Source organism: Nycticebus coucang, chromosome 7, assembly GCF_027406575.1.
Source record: "Nycticebus coucang isolate mNycCou1 chromosome 7, mNycCou1.pri, whole genome shotgun sequence".
Classification (NCBI taxonomy): Eukaryota; Metazoa; Chordata; class Mammalia; order Primates; family Lorisidae; genus Nycticebus; species Nycticebus coucang.
The window spans coordinates 3,793,910-3,816,620 of record NC_069786.1 but is presented as its reverse complement, the minus strand read 5'-3'; the positions used below and the strand labels follow the sequence as shown (position 1 = coordinate 3,816,620).

Genomic DNA, 22,711 nt, shown 5'->3' with positions numbered 1-22,711 from the left:
CAAAGGGCGTGACTCACTCTCCCTCCTGAATTCAAAGGACTCCTGAATTCATCACGGAGCTCCCTGGCAATCAAAACCAGGAAGAGGCTTCTACAAATAGACTGATATTGAACTTCCTATCATTGTGCCAACAGGGGAGCCACTAACAGCATTGAATATAATGCGACTCTGTGTACTCTCGCTCCCTTCACACACACACACTCACTCAGATACCCAAGAGGGGGGCACATTTGTGGCCATTTCATGAGCTTGCCAACGTTCTTTGTAGAATCATGCTATTCAGGACCTGGCAGGAGCAATATGGCACACTTCCTACAGGACAGTTTGGGGCAGATTCTTTATAAAGGTGGGTCTGGGAACCCTGGTTTAGAAATCTGCAGATATGTAGTGCGGTGGCTTAAGCAAAGCAGCAAGGTTTGATGGAGAGGCACAGCCTTCCCAGAGACCCTGCGACAGGGAGCTGAGGCCCAGGACCCCGACCCCCTCCCTCCCAGGAACGCACTACTGGGAGATCCCTGAGAGGCCGGGGCTCACATAGGTTTGCCCAGAGCCACAGAGGAGAGGGAGATCGTGGACCTGAGCAGTGAAGGGAAGAGCCAGGGCAGAAGGTAGAGCTTTAAAAAATGGAAATGTCCACAGAAACCAGAACATGTCTTCATTTCATAAATAAAGCCATAAGAGCACAGAGAAAAGGTGCCTCCAAATCACATAAGACAGCAAGATAAAAACCCAGATTTCCTGAGTCACAGCCTAGGCTATGCTTTTGTATTTTTTTTTTCTTTTTACTTTCAATAAACTTGTAAATGCAATCTTGTATAAATGCATTCATAATAAACCTCACAGTCAACATTATAATTTCTCCCCTAAAATGTATTTTTCAAAGTATGTACTAGACCGAGGGATTTATTAAGTAGGAATGGGTTAGGGGCATGGATCACATCCAAGTGTTACATTAAACCTTACGGAATTACCAACATTCAATCATTTTTACCTACAGAAATGACAATTTTATATGTTTCAAATTAATACACAGAGAAAAGTGAATGAAAGAAAATTAAGGAACTTTCATTTCTGTAGGAATTTTTACGGGTGTGTTCATGTTTATTGCTTCCTAAAAAAATAACATATTAATTAATTATATGAGGACAAGAAACATATCTATGCTCCTCAAATAAACATAATAAGCGGTCTTATTCTTTAACTGACATTAGGATGATGTCCTTTGAAAAGAAAGAATTATGAAGAAAATGTGGGAAAAGAGGGGATTTCTGGGTTTCCACAAGAAGTGTTTTTTCAGGGATGATTAAAAAAGGCCGGAATAAAACTAAGCCTCCTTTTATATCATCTGACCCAACAATTCTGCTCCTGGATGTTTACCCAGGTGATTTGAAAACGTATGTCCTGAGCAAAAACCTGTGCACTGATGTTCAGAGAAGGTTTACACATAGTTACCAAACTGTGGAAACATTCAAGACGTCCTTCAGTAAGTGAATGGTTAAATAAACTGTGGTACATCCAGGTCTTAGAGTATTATTCAGTATTTAAAAGAAATGATCCTTCAAGCCATGGAAAGACGTGGAGGACGACTGGACACCTATCACCACGGGAGATGAACAGGCGGATGAACAGAGGGGCTCAGGGCAGTGGAAGGCTCTGAGTGACACTGCAATGGTGTCATTGTACAAGTCATGACACATTTGTTCAAAACCATGGAAGGTACGCCACCAAGACTGAGCCCTAGGGAAACAATGCACTTTGATGATAATGGTTCACCCCATATGGGTTCATAGATGGGGACAAAGCCCCACTCTGGGGGTGTGTGGATAGTAAGGTGGGCTGTGCACATGTCAGGTGGGGGGCACATGGGGACTCTCTGCAGTGGTCTCAATTTTACAGTAAATTCCTTCACCTCAGTTTTGTGGTGAACCTATAACTACCTAAAATATAAGATCTATGAAAGAATGTACCAGGAGAATATGGAATGGAAAGGGGAGATAAATGAACTGAACCCCATAACCTCGTAACCTTATCAACATTTTGTTTTGCCAAATAAGGACAATAAATCACAAATCTGCCATCTAATCTAGCCACCATTGCAGAAGACAAAGGGAATTTTATATCACGACAAAAAGCAAAAGTGACATAATCAAAAGTGGAGGGATTTTTTCCCCGAAGCAGGATAGCTAGAGCAAACGTACTTTCATATTTTTGCCACAGACCAGTGACAATTGTACCACCACATAATAACACTATTCCACAGGCACATGCTGCAGATGACTGCTTGAAAACACAGGGAACAGAGGTAAAAAAGAAATTGTGCAGACTATAACCTCAATTTTATTAGCAACCTGTTAAAGCATTAAATTGACCTAAGTCAATTTTCTTATGTAAATCCTAAATGTGGCTTGCCAGAGACCTGCCAAGAGATAAATTGAGCCTAAATGTGTTTGTGTGCAAATTTCACTTGTTTTATGATGATAGCCGCCCTTGTGTGCTACGAAATTATATGGCGTCTCTACATGGTGCCATCTGAAGAGCACTAAAAGGGTGAACTTCCACAGAATATCTCCACTCTTCCTTCTTAGGAAACCGTTCATTAAACGTGAGCTGGACAGCAAAGATGGAACTTATCTTTAGGAGATAATAGTTCAAGTGTGCAAATGTGTTTTCATACTCAAATTCAACAGAGGTTACTCTTTTTTATTTGCTGCTTGAAACCTTAGCCCCAGGGTGAGAAAAAAATGCAGGAGGACACTTCTGCAAGGGAGGTGGAGAGTAGACACCTTAAAACCCGTCTGCTCAGCAGGCGGCAGCAAGAGCAGAGACCCGTCACACAGGAGTCAGCCCAGGGTGACTGGGGAACCTGGAACTGGGACCAGCTTAGGAAGCAGCCAGAAGGTAAGTCTTATACTTAAGTAGAGACCCACATCTGCCTCGCAGCCAAGTTTAGATATTTATGGATGAACTGAAACTTCTAAATTTTTTATATATAACCAAGTAGATCCATGGCCCGTCCCCATCTTATGATGAACCGAATTTCCTGACACTATTGTTTTACTGCTGACAGGGCTCAGGACACAATACTGTAAAAATAAAGCTCAAGGGTCTTCTCACCTCCTCCCATCTTCCCTAAAGCAGACCGTGAAGCTTCCCTGAGCAGCTGATGTAACAGGTTATCAGACCTCCCTGCAGACAGTGCCCCTGTCCCTGCAGGGCAGGGGGAGACACCAGCAGCCCAGGCAGACTGGCCTTGTGAGGCCCCAGCTCCCCACCATTAGGTCACTCTCTGGTCCTCGCCTCACTGGGCATGACCGCTCATGAAAACAAGAGTGTTTCCTCTTTCCTTGGAGGACCATTTCTGAAGGCTTCCATGTTATGCAAACTTACATCAAATACATTTATTTATACCTTTCTCTGTCTCAATCTGCCTTTTGCTAGGGAAGCCTCAGCTGTGAACCCAGGGATGGGGGAGAAAAGAAATTTCTTCTTCCCCACAATATACTCTTCACAAACTTCAAATTATACCCAGCAAACATGACATCCATTTAAGGGGAGGCCTAAGAACAGGAATGGGGTTCTATGTTTACGACAAGGCCTCAGGCCAGGAAGCAGCAGCAGCGGCCTTGCCACCTACTTGAGAACTGGATGGAGAAGCCGGACTTGCTGATGAAGAAGTCGCTGTCGAACTGCAGGGTGAGGGAGTTGAAGGTGCTGTGAGTGTCCTCGGGCAGGGCAGAGCCGCTCCACTCCTTCAGAAGGATGTTGCTGTCCACGGGTCCATCCCACACCTTGAGGATGTCGTGAGCCGTCTCCGTGTCGAAGACAATGAAGTGAAGGCTGCAGGAGAGAGAGCAGCTTGTGTGTTTAATCAGGACGAGAGTGCGTCCCCCCCACCAAGTTACGACGTCAAGAGAGGCTCACTTAATGTTCTCAAAACCCCACCAGAATGTGTCTTGTTGTTTGACAATTAAGGATGAGTGAATAGAAATTAAGTCACCTATTCAAATTGGAATACCGCACAAACTACCCAGTCTGTCAGGGAGGCAGAGACAGAGCTGAGCTAGATGCCCAGTTATCTATTTAGGGATGAAACAATTCCTTCAGAGACTACCAGAGCCTTTTATCACTCAAAGCTTCCTAGGGCAGACAAGCCAAAGCAGGGTTTCACAAGGCTTTGTTTTAAGCCGATCAAAGCCAGCTCGTGTGCACATCGGCATTGTTCTCAGAACGCCTGGTGGTGGCAGAGCCCACACAAGGGGAAACGAGCCTGCCAAGGGGGTCATGCCAGAAGCACCACTTCTGCTTACGGCCCCACGGTCTGCTCTCACGTTGTACTTGCTTCTAAAAATGTTTATTTTCAGGAAGAAATACCTTATTGGAACTACCAACACAAAGGCAGAAATGTATAACATAAACTCTCTTCTTTGTAACCTTCTAACACACATCTATTAGACTTACAGATATTTCCCAAAGCAACTTAAAGACTGCTATGCCTCAGAAAACTCACAGTTAGAGGCAGAAACTCATACGCTGCCCCATTTATGGGCATATGAAACAAATGAAACAAATGAAAGAGTTTAGCTAAAATATCAACAAAATCTGCATTTCCTAATGAGTTGGTTTATGGTTTTTAATTTGCTGGTTATTGTGTGTCAGTTGTAAGGGAGACACAGTCACCGCAGATGACATACAAGAAGCCTTAACCAAGTCTCAGTTGCTTTATTTTGCACATATTATGTATTTAAAGAAAACATTAAATTCACCTTGTGTAAAGTACCAAATATGTAGCGTATGTTTTAAATGTCCAAAGACAGATGTTGAAGATAGAGAAAAGTGTAGAATATGGCAGACATTTATTTTCTTACCACCACTGACGCAGGTAGCACCTTGGCCTATTTGCTTTTGAAAGAAATAAAATCTTAGCAACACAGCCATTCTTCCCCTCCACTTCACTAATTCATCTGTGCTTCTCTCACTCCCACTCTGAAGTAGCCGGTGCTGTATGCATTTCTGTAATATTTTCATAATTTTCATGTGTCTACGTGCTCATGCAGACTTCGTATCCCTAAACTTGTGTGTGTAACAGTAATTACACAACAAATGTCATTTGGTGTGTATGCACCTGCATCATTTTCAGTGTGCTTTTATACCCCAAGGTGTGTAGGATCCTCCAAGCTAAACAATGTCAAGTTTTGTTCATTTTCTTTGAAAGTGTGAGTGAATTAAGTGCTTTATTTCTGAGTATGCTATTGGAAGATGGTTTCCACTTCTTAGTTATGGTAAATGCTGTCTCGGTACACAGACTAGTGCCCTGATCCCAGGATCTTCCGTCAAAAACAAGAATTACCAAGTTGCTCTTCTTGTGAGTCGAGTGACACATAGCTGCACGATAATGCACAAATGCTGTGTTCTGACAGCTCTACCAGGGTTGACACCATCAGACTGTCACACACAGGAAGCTGATGGCTGTGGCCCGGCACCCGTCTAAATTACAACTTCCTGACTATTCTTGAGGCTGCTGGTCTTTCACACCCACGAGGCATTCCCTGCTCAGTGATGCTCAGCAGCACAGCAAATGCTCGGTGCACGCCAGCAGGGCCCCACGCAGCCTCTGAGGACTGCGGTGGCCCCCAGAGACTGAACAAAGGACCCGCCTTCCCGGAGTTTATGATGTAATGAGGAGACAGGGAGGTGACAGCATCTGTAATGAGTAAGTAAAGAACACACCAAGTGGAGTGTGTGACAAAGTGGGGCAGAAACGGAGCTTCAGGAGCCCCAGTCTGAAGGCGGCAGGACGTGCAGTTAAGGCTAATGTCTGCTCTGAAAAAAAAAGGCCTGTCAGTGAGCGGAGACTGGAGCAGAGTCCCGAGGAGTGAAGGGTGTTAGTTACTCCACGTGTGCGTGTCAGTAAGTGGAGATCCGAGCAGAGTCCCAAGGAGTGAAGGGTGTTAGTTACTCCACGTGTGCGTGTCAGTGAGCGGAGATCCGAGCAGAGTCCTGAGGAGTGAAGGGTGTTAGTTACTCCACGTGTGCGTGTCAGTGAGCGGAGATCTGAGCAGAGTTCCGAGGAGTGAAGGGTGTTAGTTACTCCACATGAGGGAAGACTCCAGCCTACCAAGATGCCCCGTGTAACCTGCACGTTTGGGAGCATCCAGGGACCCAGTGTAGACACAGCAGCAAGAAGCCTGAGAAGAAAGGGCCGGGATCGGGGCAGAGCAGCTGCTGTGGACGGGGAGTGGGGAGGCCTGGTTCAGGGAGCACCTTGCAGGATGTTTAAAGGATTTTGTCTCTTACTGGGGCAAGGTCCCAGCATGGTACTGTCAGTGTTAGTTGTCTCACTTACAGATTGAAGAACTCACTGTGCCTGCTCTGCTGAGAACAGCCCACACAGGGAAAATGAGAGGTGGTGAACTTCCTGAGTCATCCAAATGAGAGGTGTGTGTACTGAGAATAACCTGGCGGTGCCAGAGCTGGGATGGGGGTCAGATTCTGGGTGCATTTTGAAGAGAGAGAACAGGATGGGGCGAGGCCAATGTGAGAAGGAAAGGAAGTGCAGTCTAAGTTTGTGACTAAGACACTAGATAGGTGGAGTTGCCATCAACCCAGCTGAGAGAGATGCAAGAGAAATTTTGCAGGATGGCGAAGACCAGTGAGTCTGCCTGGGCCCTGTGGCATTGAGACGTCACATAGACGGTGCAGAGAGGGCACGTGGGCAGCTGCGGCCAGCTGGAGGGCAATGGGAAGTCCCCAGGGAGTAGGAGATGTGTATGTCTTCAGCAAACTAAGGGTTTAGGGAGGAGGCAAAGTGCAAAGAGAAGAAAAGAGTCACTAAACACATCAATACATTCCAATGTCAAGAAAGTCAAAATATGGCTCAGTGTCCATAGCTCAGTGAGTAGGGTGCCAGCTTCATACACCGAGCCCAGCCAAGGCCAGCTAAACCACAATGACAACTGCAACCAAAAAATAGCCGGGCGTTGTGGCAGGCACCTTTAGTCCCAGCTACTTGGGAGCCTGAGGCAAGAGAATCACTTAAACCCAAGAGTTGGAGGTTGCTGTGAACAACCACGGCACTTTACCAAGGGCGACACAGTGAGACTCTGTCTCAAAAAAAAAAAAAAATCAAAATATAGAAGTCATAAATATTTTCAAGAATTTTTTCCTGAACAGACTGGTAAAGATTACAGAGTCTTCATCTGGTTTCGGAGTGACAACTCTGGACACTGTTGGTGGTCATTTACAGTCCATTTAGAAGCAATTTGGTGACAGCTGTAAAGATTCAAACGTGCTCCCACAACCATTGCAGCTCCAGAAACTCATCACAGAAAATACCCTATTGGTGACATACTCTGAGGATGGTCACGTTACTTATAACAATGCAAAATCCGAAAACTGTCCAAATATCTCCAAAGGGTGCAGTTTGAATAAATTATGGAACATTAAGGCAACAGGATTCTATTCAACTGCTAAATAGAAGGGGGTGGAATTACAAAGACAGATATAAACTTCTGACCACACTTATGAACTGAAAACAAATTAACAGAATATTATTAGGGAATGTTGCTATACTAATAAAAATAATTGAATAAATATACAAATAAATCAAATTTTACATATTTGTACTTGCATGGGAAATTATAAAAATATACAACTTTTTAACTATAATTATCGTTGATATCCAGAATTGCAGAAAACTACTTTTAGGGATTTTTCCTTTGTGTATAACTTTATTATTTCAAAATGAAGAAACATCAATAACCCTGAAAGCTGGGCCAAAGAACTTGAATTTATTCTGCATATAATAAGCAACCAAAATAATTTTGTTTTTAAGTAGGCAAGTAAAATGATCTATTTTGCTTAATAGAAAGACTTATATTCACATATGTGAAAATGTTCACACCATTTGACCCAGCAAAAGATTTGCTAGGCATTTATTTTAAGGAATTAATTATAAATACAAGGTAAGATTTACTTATACGGCTACTTGCCATATCATCACATACATATATAATATAAAAAATTAGAAATAGCATATAAACAACCAAGTGGAGAGATGATGTTTAATTACACGGGTCCACACTACAGACTAAGACATTTGCCAACATGTTAACTTTGATGTCTAATAAGGAGGTGAGAGATATACATATATATATATTTTAAAAAACTTTTTCCAATCTCTCCGTCTGCACTAGTTTTAGAGACACATAAAATAAGTTTTTAATAAAGAAAATAAAGCATGTTCCCTGGAGTGGGAGCCAGGGATGAGAACCAGGACTTGCAGGGAGGTCAGTTAAGAGGCTTAATGAGGTCGCAAGCTCTGGCTGGGGAAGGGCTGAAGTGGTGGGCAGGGGCATTTAGGGGCTTCCCATGTGGAGTGAATGAGAATTGGTGCCTGCAGGAGTGTAGGAGAAAGTGGAGTTTGTCGTGACACTGAGAGATTGACCCTGCAGAGGGTAGGTACCTGGCAGAGGAAAGGCTCCCTTCACAGAAGAAAGCACATTAGTTTCAGATGGGATCATAAGAGTTGACATTTTACCTGGGTCCTAAGAGAGGAGAAGGAACTGGAGGTGAGGCGAGAAGGAGTGATCCAGAAAGTGCATGTGTGGCGAGAGCAAGCTGAGAAGGCACAGCCCAGGCCAGAGGTCAGCGAGGCTGGGTCAGAGGTCAGCAAGGCCTTTGGCTGGAGTGTGAACATGAGAAGCCGGAGGGCTGTGTACGGGCAGAGGGGCCAATTCCTGGGGGCTTTATGGTTCTGGGCAAGGAGCTCATGCTTTCAGTTTATAGTGGGGGTGCCTGAGATCGCAGAGGAGAAAGCTGGATGAGGAAAGGTATATTGAGAGATGAGGGTAACAGAAAAGCCATGGGAACTGGTAATGCTGGATAGAAAGAAAGATAAACAGAGAAATGGCAGGGCTTTGGCGTCACTTCAACTCATCTTTGTCTTAGTGCCTGTTAGAAATAAATCCAATGTAAGTTATCAAAGAACTGGGTGAGATTTCTATGGATATCTTCATTTTTTAAGAAACAAACACACTGGAGATTGGGGGAGCAGAAAGAAATAACGGTAGAAAATCATCCTGATTATAAAACCTCCAGCTCCTCGGGGGAAGGAAGACACTCATGTAAATGGGCGGTGACAGGCCTGTGAGGGAACACTGTCAGTAACGATGAAATTGGGGTGTTTGGAGTGTATTTGTGAAGAGTTGACCACACGGAATTGGGAAAGTAAGAGAACTGGGCAGTCTGGATACTCCCACTGCTTCACCTTTTGTGCTTTTCATATCCTGAGATACCTGCAGAGGCGTCTTTCACGTGTTTCTCTGGAGCCCACGTCTGTGACGTCTCCTTTTTCTCTGGGCCTATCGAGGATTTCTCTGAGACTGGCACCTTTGCCATCACTACCTGCTCTTTCTCAAAACTATATTTATTTGGGATGCAAATTTCACCTCCCATGATTTCACTCCTCAGCTCTTCTCTACACTTCCATCTTGCTTATTCCACTCCATCTTCAGATGATCCATTTTGCGAAGCATTAAGTGAGCTTATCCTTGAAGGGGAAGGAAGCAACAAGGCTGCTCACTTTGCTGCTGTGCGTGAACTGTGGGCAGTGACCAGCAGACGCTGCAAGACAGGTTGTCATTAGTCACGACAATGTACCTCTGCTACTTACAGAGTAATTTGGGAAATAAAGAGCCAAAAGAAAAGTTTGTCTCTTATGTAATTCCTCATGTTTCATATGCCATGGCCACAGAATGGTGAGCTGTGTGGGTCAAAGGCCCATGTTATTTAACTGAAGGGTGGTATCTGAGCCCTGCAAAATGTGTGGGGTGAGTACTCCCCATTGATTAAGCTCCATAGTTCTGCTGCTCTCTTTTAACTCCACGACTGAAATTCTATTGGCTGGTAATGTCTTTACATTATCCACAAAAAAAAAATTGGACCTTAATAAGAATGCAGGAATTTGAGTCGCTCTGATCAGGTCTTCAAAATGTCCCCAACTGTATTCCAACCACATGTACTAAGGCTCTACATGGAAACTAGGGATTCACGTAGTGAAGGGAGATCATTTGTTTGATGTTCTCTCTTGATTATATTTCTTCCCTGGATCTCAAAGGTTGGCCATAAATGGACGAAGATATTCCTGAATCTCCAAACCACATCTTACACTGATCACTCTGTATCTTGGCTCTGACAGAAAGCAAATCCAGAAAAGCACCACCAGAGGGCGCTGTGATCATCAAACCACCCGTAACTTCTTTTAAAAGTCTGCATAAAGTGGGACAACCTTGATAACGTTTTGATGTGCCTATAATGCTTTGAATACAGCATGAGGTTATTAAAAATAATTCCCTTCATCTATACTCCAAATGCAATTTCCTGTGAACAATGAGGAACAGAAATACATTGCAAGTGAGCTTTCCAGACCATTACGCTTGCAGAAGAGCAACTCAAATTCAGGAACAATGTACACATGTGATTATATAAAAACCCAGTCTTTAATGCTACTGGATGTTTATAACAACGTTACCTCTATTATATAAATCATAACTGGGCTCAGTAATAAAATATACTGTGTCTCTTAGAGAAATGTTTGCATAACTCTTAATGGGGCTAAATTTACTATAATGTGTTGTGATTAGACTTTTAATTAAATTTGGATCAGGTAACTGCTTTATACTATATATGTTAAAATTACAGACCTCTTCCAGACCAAAATGCCCCATAATAGTAACTATTTGGGGTACTCTATTACCTCAAAATAGAGACACAGAAATTTATAATCAGAAATTGCTATGGGCTTCAATAAAATAAAAGAAGCCTGGTAAAAATTAACCAGGAAATGAAAATAACATCTTACAACCACCTAATCTTTGATAAACCAAACAAGAACATACCGTGGGGGAAAGACTCCCTATTCAATAAATGGTGTTGGGAGAACTGGATGTCTACATGTAAAAGACTGAAACTGGACCCACACCTTTCTCCACTCACAAAAATTTATTCAAGATGGATAAAGGACTTAAATTTAAGACATGAAACAATAAAAATTCTCAAAGAAGGCATAGGAAAAACACTGGAAGATATTGGCCTGGGGAAAGACTTCATGAAGAAGACTGCCATGGCAAATGCAACAACAACAAAAATAAACAAATGGGACTTCATTAAACTGAAAAGCTTCTGTACAGCTAAGGAGATAATAACCAAAGCAAAGAGACAACCTACACAATGGGAAAGGATATTTGCATATTTTGAGTCAGACAAAAGCTGGATAACTAGGATCTACAGAGAACTCAAATTAATCCACATGAAAAAAGCCAACAATCCCATATATCAATGGGCAAGAGACATGAATAGAACTTTCTCTAAAGAAGATAGACGTTTGTGTCGTAGAATGTGTTGGGTAATGTTCCTTCTTTTTCTGTATTTTGGAAGAGGTTTAGTAATATAGGTACTAGTTCTTCTTTAAAGGTTTGGTAGAATTCTGACGTAAAGCCATCTGGCCCTGGGCTTTTCTTTTTAGGGAGATTTTGTATAGTTGATGCTATTTCAGAACTTGATATAGGCTTGTTCAACATTTCTACTTCGTTCTGGCTAAGTCTTGGTAGGTGGCGTACTTCCAGATATTGGTTGATTTCTTTCAGATTTTTAGCTCAGAGGAGTAGGGCACTGGCCCCATACGCCAGAGGTGGTGGGTTCAAACCCAGGCCCAGCCAGAAACTGCAAAAAAAAAAAAAGATTTTTATATTTCTGAGAGTAGAGTTTCTTGTAGTATTCATTAAGGATTTTTTTAATTTCTGAGGGGTCTGTTGTTATTTCATCGTTGCCATTTCTGATTGATGAAATTAGGGATTTGACTATTTTTTACTGTTTAGGTTGGCCAAAGGTTTATCCATTTTATTGATCTTTTCAAAAAAACAACTTTTGGATTTATTGATCTGTTGTATAATTCTTTCATTTTCAATTTCATTTATTTCTGGACTGATTTTGGTTATTTATTTTCTTCTACTGGGTTTGGGGTTGGAATTTTCTTCCTTCTCCAGTTGCTTGAGATGTTCCATGAAGTTATTAACTTCCTCTCTTTCCATTTTCTTGAGGAAGGCTTGCAGTGCTATAAATTTCCCTCTTAGGGACTACCTTTTCAGTATCAGGTTCTGATAATTCATGTCTTCATTATTGTTTTGTTCTAAAAATTTGGTGATTTCCTTCTTAATCTCATCTATAACCCATCTATCCTTCAGCATACGGTTATTTAGCTTCCATGTTCTTGTATGGGTATGCAGATTCCTGTTGTTACTGAGTTCAACTTTCATTCCATGATGGTCTGAGAAGATCCAAGGAATAATGTCTATTTTTAAAAATTTGCTGAGGTTAGATTTGTGGCCTAGGATGTGGTCGATTTTGGAGTATGTTCCGTGAGCTGATGAGAAGAATGTGTATTCAGTTTTGTTGGGATAAAATGTTCTGTAGATGTCTGTTAAGTCCAAATGTTGAATAGTTAAGTTTAAATCTAAGATTTCTTTGCTTAGCTTCTTTTTGGAGGATCAATCCAGCACTGCTAAAAGGGTGTTAAAATTTCCAACCACTATGAAACTGGAGGAAATGAAGTTGCTCATGTCTGTTAGAGTTTCTCTTATAAATTTAGGTGCATTCTGGTTGGGTGCATAAATATTAATAATTGAAATCACATCATCTTGAGTTTTACCTTTAAAAAATATGAAGTGTCCATCCTTATCCTTCCTTATTTTGGTTGGTTTAAAGCCTATTGCATCTGCGAATAGGATTGCAATGCCTGCATTTTTCTGCTTTCCATTTGCCTGGAGTATAGATGACCATCCCTTCACCTTTAGTCTATATTTGTCTTTTAATTTAAGATGAGATTCTTGTATGCAGCAGATATCTGGCTTGAGTTTTTGTATCCAGTCAGCCAACCTGTGCCTCTTTAGAGAACAATTTAAACCATTCACATTAATTGAGAATATTGATAAGCCTTTTGAGAGACCGGTGGACATTTTTAACCCTTTTGCGACTGTGGAAGTTGGGATTTGATCAAAATTTTCTGGGTGGGTTTACTTTTGTGGTGGAGGGTTACGCTGGTCTTTATGAAGGATAAGTCTGAGAATATCCTGGAGAGGTGGTTTAGTTATGGCAAATTTCTTCAACATGTGAATGTTGTTAAAGTATTTAATTTCTCCATCATAAATGAAACTCAGATTAGCTGGGTACAGGATCCTGGGTCGAAAGGTATTTTGTTTAAGGAGATTAAAAGTTTATTTCCATTCAGCACATAAACAAACTAAAAAATAAAGACCACATGATTCTCTCAATTGACGCAGAAAAAGCTTTTGATAATACCCAGCATCCCTTCATAATCAGAACACTTAAGAAAATTGGTATAGAAGGGACATTTCTTAAACTAATAGAGGCCATCTACAACAAACCCACAGCCAATATTGTACTGAATAGAGTTAAATTCAAATCATTTCCACTTAGATCGGGAACCAGGCAAGGTTTCCCATTGTCTCCACTGCTCTTTAACATTGTAATGGAAGTTTTAGCCATTGCAATTAGGGAAGAAACGGCGATCAAGCGTATCCACATAGGGTCAGAAGAGATCAAACTTTCACTCTTCACAGATGATATGATTGTATATCTGGAAAACACTAGGGATTATACTACAAAACTTTTAGAAGTGACCAAGGAATACAGCAATGTCTCAGGCTACAAAATCAACACCCATAAATCTGTAGCCTTTATACATACCAACAATAACCAAGCCGAAGAAAACAGTCAAGGACTCTATTCCTTTCACAGTAGTGACAAATAAGATGAAATATTTGGATGTATACCTAACAAAAGACGTGAAAAATCTCTACAAAGAGAAGTATGAAACTTTAAAAAAAAAGAAATAGCTGAAGATGTTAACAAATGGAAAAACATACCATGCTCATGGCTGGGAAGAATCAACATTGTTAAAATGTCTATACTACCCAAAACAATATATAATTTTAATGCAATTCCTATTAAAGCTCTATTGTCATATTTTAAAGATCATGAAAAAAATAATACTTCATTTTATATGGAATCAGAAAAAACCTCGAATAGCCAAAACATTACTCAGCAATAAAAACAAAGCAGGAGGAATCACGCTACCAGACCTGAGACTGTACTGTAAATCGATAGTGATCAAAACAGCATGGTACTGGCACAAAAACAGAGAAGTAGATTTCTGGAACAGAATAGAGAACCAAGAGATGAATCCAGCTACTTCCCGTTATTTGATCTTTGACAAGCCAATTAAAAATATTCAGTGAGGAAAAGATTCCCTATTTAACAAATGGTGCTGGGTGAGCTGGCTGGTGATGTGTAAAAGACTGAAACTGGACCCACACCTTTCACCATTAACTAAGATAGACTCTCACTGGATAAAAGATTTAAACTTAAGACATGAAACTATAAAAATACTTGAAGAAAGTGCAGGGAAAACTCTTGAAGGAATTGGCCTGGCTGAATATTTTATGAGGAGGACTCCCCAGGCAATTGAAGCAGTATCAAAAATACACTACTGGGACCTGATCAAACTAAAAAGCTTCTGCATAGCCAAGAACATAGTGAGTAAAGCAAGCAGACAGCCCTCATAATGGGAGAAAATATTTTCAGGGTATACCTCCGATAAAAGTTTAATAACCAGAATCCACAGAGAACTTAAACGTATTAGCAAAAAAAGGACAAGTGATCCCATTTCAGGGTGGGCAAGGGACTTGAAGAGAAACTTCTCTAAAGAAGACGGACACATGTTCTACAAACACATGAAAAAAGCTCATCATCTTTAATCATCAGAGAAATGCAAATCAAAAGTACTTTGAGATATCACTTAACCCCAGTAAGAGTAGCCCACATAACAAAATCCCCAAATCAAAGATGTTGGCGTGGAAGTGGAGGAAAGGGCACACTTCTACTCTGCTGGTGGGAATGCACACTAATGCATTCCTTTTGGAAGAATGTTTGGAGAATACTTAGGGACATAAAAATAGAGCTGCCATTCGATCCTATAATTTCTTTACTAGGTTTATACCCAGAAGACCAAAAATCACAATGTAACAAAGACATCTGTACCAGAATGTTTATTTCAGCCCAATTCACAATTGCTAATCATGGAAGAAGCCCAAGTGCCCATTGATCCACGAATGGACTAGCAAATTGTGGTACATGTAAACCATGGAATATTATGCAGTCTTAAAGAAAGATGGAGACTTTACCTCTTTCATGTTTACATGGATGGAGTTGGAACATATTCTTCTTAGCAATGTATCTCAGGAATGGAAGAAAAAGTATCCAATGTACTCAGCCCTACTATGAAGCTAATTTATAGCTTTCATATGAAGGCTATAACCCAACTATAGCACAAAAATATGGGGAAAGGGCCAAGGAAGGGGAAGGGAGGGGGGAGTTTAGGGTGGAGGGAGGGTAATGGGTGGGGTCACACCTACGGTGCATCTTAAATGGGTACAGGTGAAACTTACTAAATGCAGAATACAAATGTCTACATACAATAACTTAGAAAATGCCATCAAGGCTACATTGAACATTTTGATAAGAATATTTCAAATTGTATATTTCAAATTGAAACCAGCACATTGTACCCCTTGTTTGCACTAATGTACACAGCTATGATTTAACAACAAAAAAGAAAGAAGATAGACGAATGTCTAAGAAACATATGAAAAAATGTTCATCATCCCTATCTATTAGAAAAATGCAAATCAAAACTACCCTGAGATACCATCTAACCCCAGCAAAAATGGCACACATCACAATTTCTCAAAACTGCAGATGCTGGCGTGGATGTGGAGAGAAGGGAACACTTTTATACTGCTGGTGGGACTGCAAACTACTACAACCTTTTTGGAAGGAAATATGAAGAAACCTCAAAGCATTCAATCTAGACCTCCCATTTGATCCTGCAATCCCATTACTGGGCAGCTATCCAGAAGGGAAAAAAAAAATCCCTTTATCATAAGGACACTTGCACTAGACTGTTTATTGTAGCTCAATTTACAATCACCAAAATGTGGAAATAGCCTAAATGCCCACCAACCCAGGAATGGATTAACAAGCTGTGGTATATGTATACCATGGAATACTATTCAGCCATTAAAAAAAATGGAGACTTACATCCTTCATATTAACCTGGATGGACGTGGAAGACATTATTCTTAGTAAAGCATCACAAGAATGGAGAAGCATGAATCCTATGTACTCAATCTTGATATGAGGACAATTAATGACAATTAAGGTCACAGTGGGGTAGGGGAAGGGGAGAGCAGAGAGAGAAAGGAGGAGGGAGGGGTGGGGTAAATAAAAGCAGAGAGGAGGATGGAGGGAGGGAGATGGGGCCTTGGTGTGTGCCACACCTTTTGGGGGCAAGACACAATTGTTAGAGGGACTTTGCCTAACGAATGCAATCAGTGTAATCTGGTTTATTGTACTCTCAATGAATCCCCAACAATAATAATAAAAAAACAAAAATTGACCTGACATATTGAAACCACCCCTTTAATATGTTCCAAATCCTACTGTTTATCAAGTCCTTGAGAGTGAAAACATTTACCTTAACAAATCAGAGTATGAATTTATGATACTGAATTCCATTTATATTTTACAAAGTCAATACTTAAATTAACCTCTGCATTCATGTTTATGAGGCAGATGTATTCCTAATTTTAAAATAAACATTGTAGGTAATATTGACTGTGTTCCCAGTGATACAGCTAAGAGTTAGTAAGCTAGCAAGGAAATATGAAGGCTGAGACTAGACTATTTTTTTTTCAGTGTATTAGTATTATTTTGAGCCTACAGTTATATAATATAATTATGTTATTTTCCAAACTGTCATACTAAAATAATACATTTGTGGTCTTAATGAAGAGCGTCTCAATAGCCAGAAACACTTTTGGAGTGAAGTTGAATTTCCATTGAGTAAATTAATTATAAATACTGATGCTTTCCTTTTAACTTCCTATTTCTAAGGAGGAACTCCTTTCTTTCTAAGCAGTTCATACCTTAAATTAAAAAAGATATGTTCATAAATTTGATAATGTACGTGGTAACAACCCAAATGCCCACCAACCTAGGAATGGATTAACAAACTTTGGTATATGTACACCATACCTTAAATTAAAAAAGATATGTTCATAAATTTGATAATGTACGTGGTAACAACCCAAATGCCCACCAACCCAGGAATGGATTAACAAACTTTGGTATATGTACACCATACCTTAAATTAAAAAAGATATGTTCATAAATTTGATAATGTACGTGGTAACAACCCAAATGCCCACCAACCCAGGAATGGATTAACAAACTTTGGTATATGTACACCATACCTTAAATTAAAAAAGATATGTTCATAAATTTGATAATGTACGTGGTAACAACCCAAATGCCCACCAACCCAGGAATGGATTAACAAACTTTGGTATATGTACACCATGGAATACTATTCAGTCATTAAACAGATAGAGACTTTACATCTTTTGTATTAACCTGGATTGAATAGAAACTCATTTTTCTTAGTGAAATATCACAAGAATCATTTTTCTTAGTGAAATATCACAAGAATACTAATGCAAAGCTGGTAGGTAATCTAATTCATGCTCACATACAGGAAAAACTCAAATCAATTCGAAGTGAAAGGTGTGGGTATAAGGGAAGGGGGAGAGGGGAAGAGGGAGGGAGATGGGTGTGCTCCCACTTCATGGGCACAACGTATATATGCCTCCTGCGGGTGGGACACAATTATAAGAGGGACTCTACCTAACAAATGCAAACATTGTAAACTAATTATATGTACCCCCAAATTAACCTGAAACAGTAAATAAATAAATAAATAAATAAATAAATAAATAAATTTTATAATGTATTTGAAAGATAAGTATGGTTAGAAAACTTTTCCAGAAAAACACATTGGCATATGCAATGTATATTTTCCTCGAATGCTAGCTATTAAATATCAAAGTCAGTGCACATTACTAAAGTTGTGCTTTTGTCTTACTTAAAAATCAGTATTTATTAATGTATTTTCTCTTTTTTTATTAAAATATTAACAATGGACTAAGTTCACCTGAAAAGAGTGAATCAACACTTGGTTTGCATTCAGAGGAAGAAAGAGCCCATTCTAATTCTAGTGGGGGGGAATCAAAAAGAAAATTGTAAGGAAAGAATAAAACTGAAATATGCTCAAAGAAAATAAATTCTGGTTATATAAAGTTATTAAAAATAATTATTTTACTAACTGTAGATAATTTTTACAGTTTTTAAAAATCAAGAGCAGTGGAATGGTTTTTATATGACTCAAATCAAGTGTTCAGGAATTCAAAGTTAAGAAATAATATTTAATTTTATTTCTTTCAATAGAAAAGTGACTTCATTGAGTTTCATGAGGAATATAGAATGTGAAATCCAGTTACTCAGATGTACTTCAATATTGTCCCAATAGAGCAATAATTATCCAGTTAATCATTTATCTTGATAAAATACATATAAAATTTTAAATTTTAAGGAAGTTATCATAAAATAATATGTGCTATGGCTTGAATGTCATCACCAAAACTCATGTTGAAATTTAGTTGTCATTGTAACAATATTAAGAGGGGGTGATGCCCTCGTAAAGGGATGAGTGCCCTTACAGTGGGATTAGGTTAGTTACAGGATGAAATTGATAAAAAGAGAAGTTTGGCCCCATTTTCTCTCTCTGTCTCAAGGGTTTCTGGCCAGGTGTGCCTTCTACCATGGAGTGACCCTTCCCAGATACTGGAATCACGTCCTTGGACTTTACAGCCTCCAGAACCATTACCCAAATACATGTTCTTTATACATTACCCAGTCTGTGGTTTTCTGTTATAGCAATAGAAACAAGAAAAGACAAATATCTCTTCATTATAGACATGCCTTAAGTATATTTTTTAAATTATTTTTCAGCTCCTCATACATTATGAGAATCTTTCTTAAGAGTTTGTAAGTGGTAACACTGTGTGTCATGTTAGTTCAACTCACTCCCAAGATGTTAACATGATTAAATTGAAAGTAAGATGCATGAATTTCAGAGGAGGTAGGTATCATAAGACAAAAAGAATTATGGAATAGAGTATACATTTTTTTCACTCAACTTCACCCCATTTTATTTTTGCCAAGTTATAGAGTTGCAGTACCATGAGTCTATGACAGCCATTTAATAAAAATCACTAAATTCGAGGCAGTGTCTTCTGTGCATAAGGAAGAAAATCATCAGCTCATGAATATTTTCATCTTTTGACTTCCCTAAGAAAGAAGCTTCTGGTTTTGACCTTTATTGTTTTTTAACTTTACATAGATAAATGTAGATCTGAGCTAGCTAGACAGATTATTTTGGTTTTTGGTCAGCCCAGGATCATGATTATGGCTGTTGGGGGCCAGAGTTTTTAAAAAGTACATTTTGTAGGGAGATTTAAAACAACAGCAAGAAAAGAGTAAATTTAATTGAAAGAAAAAAAGATTTTTAAGAAGTATTGCCAAGGACTATGTAATCTCTTACTGTTCAATAAAATTATAATTAAAGAAGAACTTATTTTAAGAATTATCTTTTCCTTTATATTCTGTGGTTTTAGACACAACAATATTGTGAAGAACTTTAAAAATAGCACTTTTTGTTGGTTTAACTCACCAAAATAACTTAGAACTCATGATTAAAACAGATCACTTTTTGTTTAAATGTTGGCACCATTTCCTTCAATTTTTAATGATCTTTTAGACATTTTCTTAGCCTATGATCACACATTCCTCCCATCCCTGTATACAAGCTCCTTTTCAATATGACTTTCCTTCTCTACTCATTAAGAGGTGGAATCTATTTCTTCCTACCTTGACTCTTGCCTGTCTCATGTGACTTGCTTTGGCAAATGGCACACTAGCAAGTGCAACACAGTAGAAGTTTGAAGATGGTCATCTTTTGCTGCTAGAAATATTCCACCCTGAGTAGCCTACTACAGGTGCACAAACCTGGTGTGGAGGGGTTCCTGCCCGCCCAGTCCTCCCAGATGAGGCCCCCACACCAAGCCCTATCCAGCCTCATCCAGTTCCATGAAGATCTGGACAAGCCATGAAGTCATGCAAAAATAAAGAGTTGTTGCCAAAGCCTCTAGATTTTGGGGGGACAATTTGTTACACAGCAAAAGCTAACTGATACACTCATGTTGTTTTCATATTTATCATATGTAGCTTAAAACAAAATTTCAAAGGACTTGCAAAGTAGGCAAATGAAACAACCAAAAATTTTAGAACTTTACATTTCCTTCTTCAGTGCAAAAAGCTTAATTATGGATAATCAATGTACTGTACCTTTGCTACAAGAAAACAGGTCTCTACTCTCAAATCACTGAAATGGAAATAGCTCAAGTACCTAATTGTCTTCCCTGCATCTGCCTCTATAATCCAGGTGCAGTGGAGGTTGTTGTCATATGGAGCTGGGTAGCCAGGGGACAATATTCGCCCTGATGTGGCAGCATGGATCCGACCACCACATTCCGCTGCAAAAGACAGAGAGAGGAATGTCAACTCTGGTGATCACATGTTTCTGTTGATTACTGTCAAAAACTAAAGCCATCATGTCTGCACTGCACACACAGCAAAAAGACCACAATCATCTCTATCTCTGTCATTTCTCTTCTGTACTTCTACCCAATGATTATCTTAATAGAAAACGTGAATCCTCCGCATGAAGTTGAAAGCATAAAACAATTAATGTTCATGTGATAATTTAATAATAACTCTACATACGTCATCTCCATAAAATAGTACTAGGAAGTCTATTTTCATACCTGACCTCACACCCACACCTCCACACTCACATACATATATTAGAAATATGTAAAACCCACATGGGAAAGCACGGTGAAATTCCACAGTGGAGTGAGGGCAGGGGCAGTGATGCTGACGCCCTGCTCTGTGCAGCAGTCTGGACCTGCTCCTCCACTCACCTACACATGAAGGCAGCGGCTTGTCCCACACTCTCCTATCCCCACTCAAACAGGTCAGGGTGTTGCTGCCGTGCATGGCGTACCCCGGGTTACAGCTGTAAAGAACCACGGTGTCAGTAAAGTGGCCCTCGTCGCGGATCCTGTAGCCATAGTTAGGGATGCCTGGGTCCTCGCACTTGACTAGGTCAAAACCTGTAAGAGAGAAAGGAAGAGAACGTAGAACTCCGGGTAGATATCAGCTTAAATTAGGGCCGAGATAAATTGGGTTGCTGTTCCTTGAAGGACAGGAAGAAATGAAAAGATTGAGAATTTGCAAAAGGGAAAAGAAATCTTGGTCTTCATTGGCTTTATTTGGTAACCATTTGTGAAGTCTTTTCTTTTTTTACACAAAGTTATTCTCTGTTACCCTGGGTAGAGTGCCATTCCATCATAGCTCACAAGAACCTCAAATTCTTGGGCTCAAGCTGTCCTCTTGCCTCAGCCTCCCTAGTAGCTGGGAATACAGGTGCCTACCAACATGCCCAGATAATTTTTCTATTTTCAGTAGTGATGGGGTTTTGCTTTTGCTCAGGCTTTTCTAGAATTCCTGAGATCTGGTAGCCCACATGCCTTGGCCTCCCAGAATGATAGTATTACTGGCATGGGCCACCATGCTAGGCCCATCTGTGATTTCTTGAGCTTAAGTCATCCTATTTGTTCCTCTCTTTAAAATAACTTTTGTCCACCGCTTGGGTGAGTGTACGGAGTCTGCAGTGACTCCCAAAGCCATCCTGAATTGGAGCTTTGTTCCTCCCATTCCCTCCCTGTTGCAATCCCAGACCTCCATGAGAGAAAGGCCACCCGTGGGTGTCACCCACATGCCTGCTGGAATCCATGAGCCGGAGCTCATTCCTGCCACACATGGGTACCACCTGTGAGCCTGGAAGGATCTGCAAGCCAGTGCTCATTCTAGGCTGAGAGCTGCCCACTTTCCAGACAATGACCCCAACCTCCATGATCTCAACTTCATGGGAAATTTTACAAGTGGTTCCTGCCCACAAGTAACTGTAGGCTCTTGAATTACTTCTGACCATGCTCCGGATGGCAGCACACAGGTACCAGGTTCTCATGCAACTCCACGGACAACAGAAACTCCAGAACGAATCATTATAATGACCTCATCAAAATTAACTCTTAAATGCAAAGAAATCGATGAGAGCTGTATATTGCTTTTATGGGAGGCAGTATTTTAGGGCCATCTGTGAAGACAGCCTTATGGTAACATATTTCTCTTCATATCATGGTGCAAATTTTGATGATTTTTAAAAGGAGAGCTGGAACCAGGAGAGGCCACATGGACTGTTTACTTCTATTTCCACCTAAATTTGAATTGTTCCTTTTTTTTCAAAAAAGATATTAAATTTTGAAATGAATTTATGACTTTTGCCAAGTCTGTCTATAAGCTTTCATTCTAAGATGCCTCCCACGGAGGGAAATAGATCCCTAAATTCACAACACAATTTTACTGTATTTATTTCTTTTTAATTTATGTTTTATTTCAAATTAATATGAAGGTATAAATATTAGGTTACACTGTTCTCGTTTTCAGGGTAGAGTGCCATTTTCACAAGAGCCCGTCACCCGGGGGGTGTGTCATACACCCTCACAATGTGCACCTTAGGGGAGGTCCTGCCACATACCCCCCCCTTCTGCCAGTC

At 40.1% G+C, this 22,711-nt stretch overlaps 1 protein-coding gene across 2 annotated transcripts in view; it reads right to left on the bottom strand.

Annotated features, from left to right (window-relative positions):
- CSMD1 (CUB and Sushi multiple domains 1) overlaps nucleotides 1–22,711 on the bottom strand; it is a 1,787,407-nt gene that overhangs the window by 256,563 nt on the left and 1,508,133 nt on the right. For both annotated transcript variants that reach the window (XM_053598050.1, XM_053598051.1), the window contains exons 24-26: nucleotides 21,015–21,206; nucleotides 20,438–20,564; nucleotides 3,635–3,837 (exon numbers count right to left, since the gene is read on the bottom strand). In XM_053598050.1, coding sequence (XP_053454025.1) covers nucleotides 3,635–3,837; nucleotides 20,438–20,564; nucleotides 21,015–21,206 — 522 coding nt within the window. The remainder of the gene's footprint in view (nucleotides 1–3,634; nucleotides 3,838–20,437; nucleotides 20,565–21,014; nucleotides 21,207–22,711) is intronic.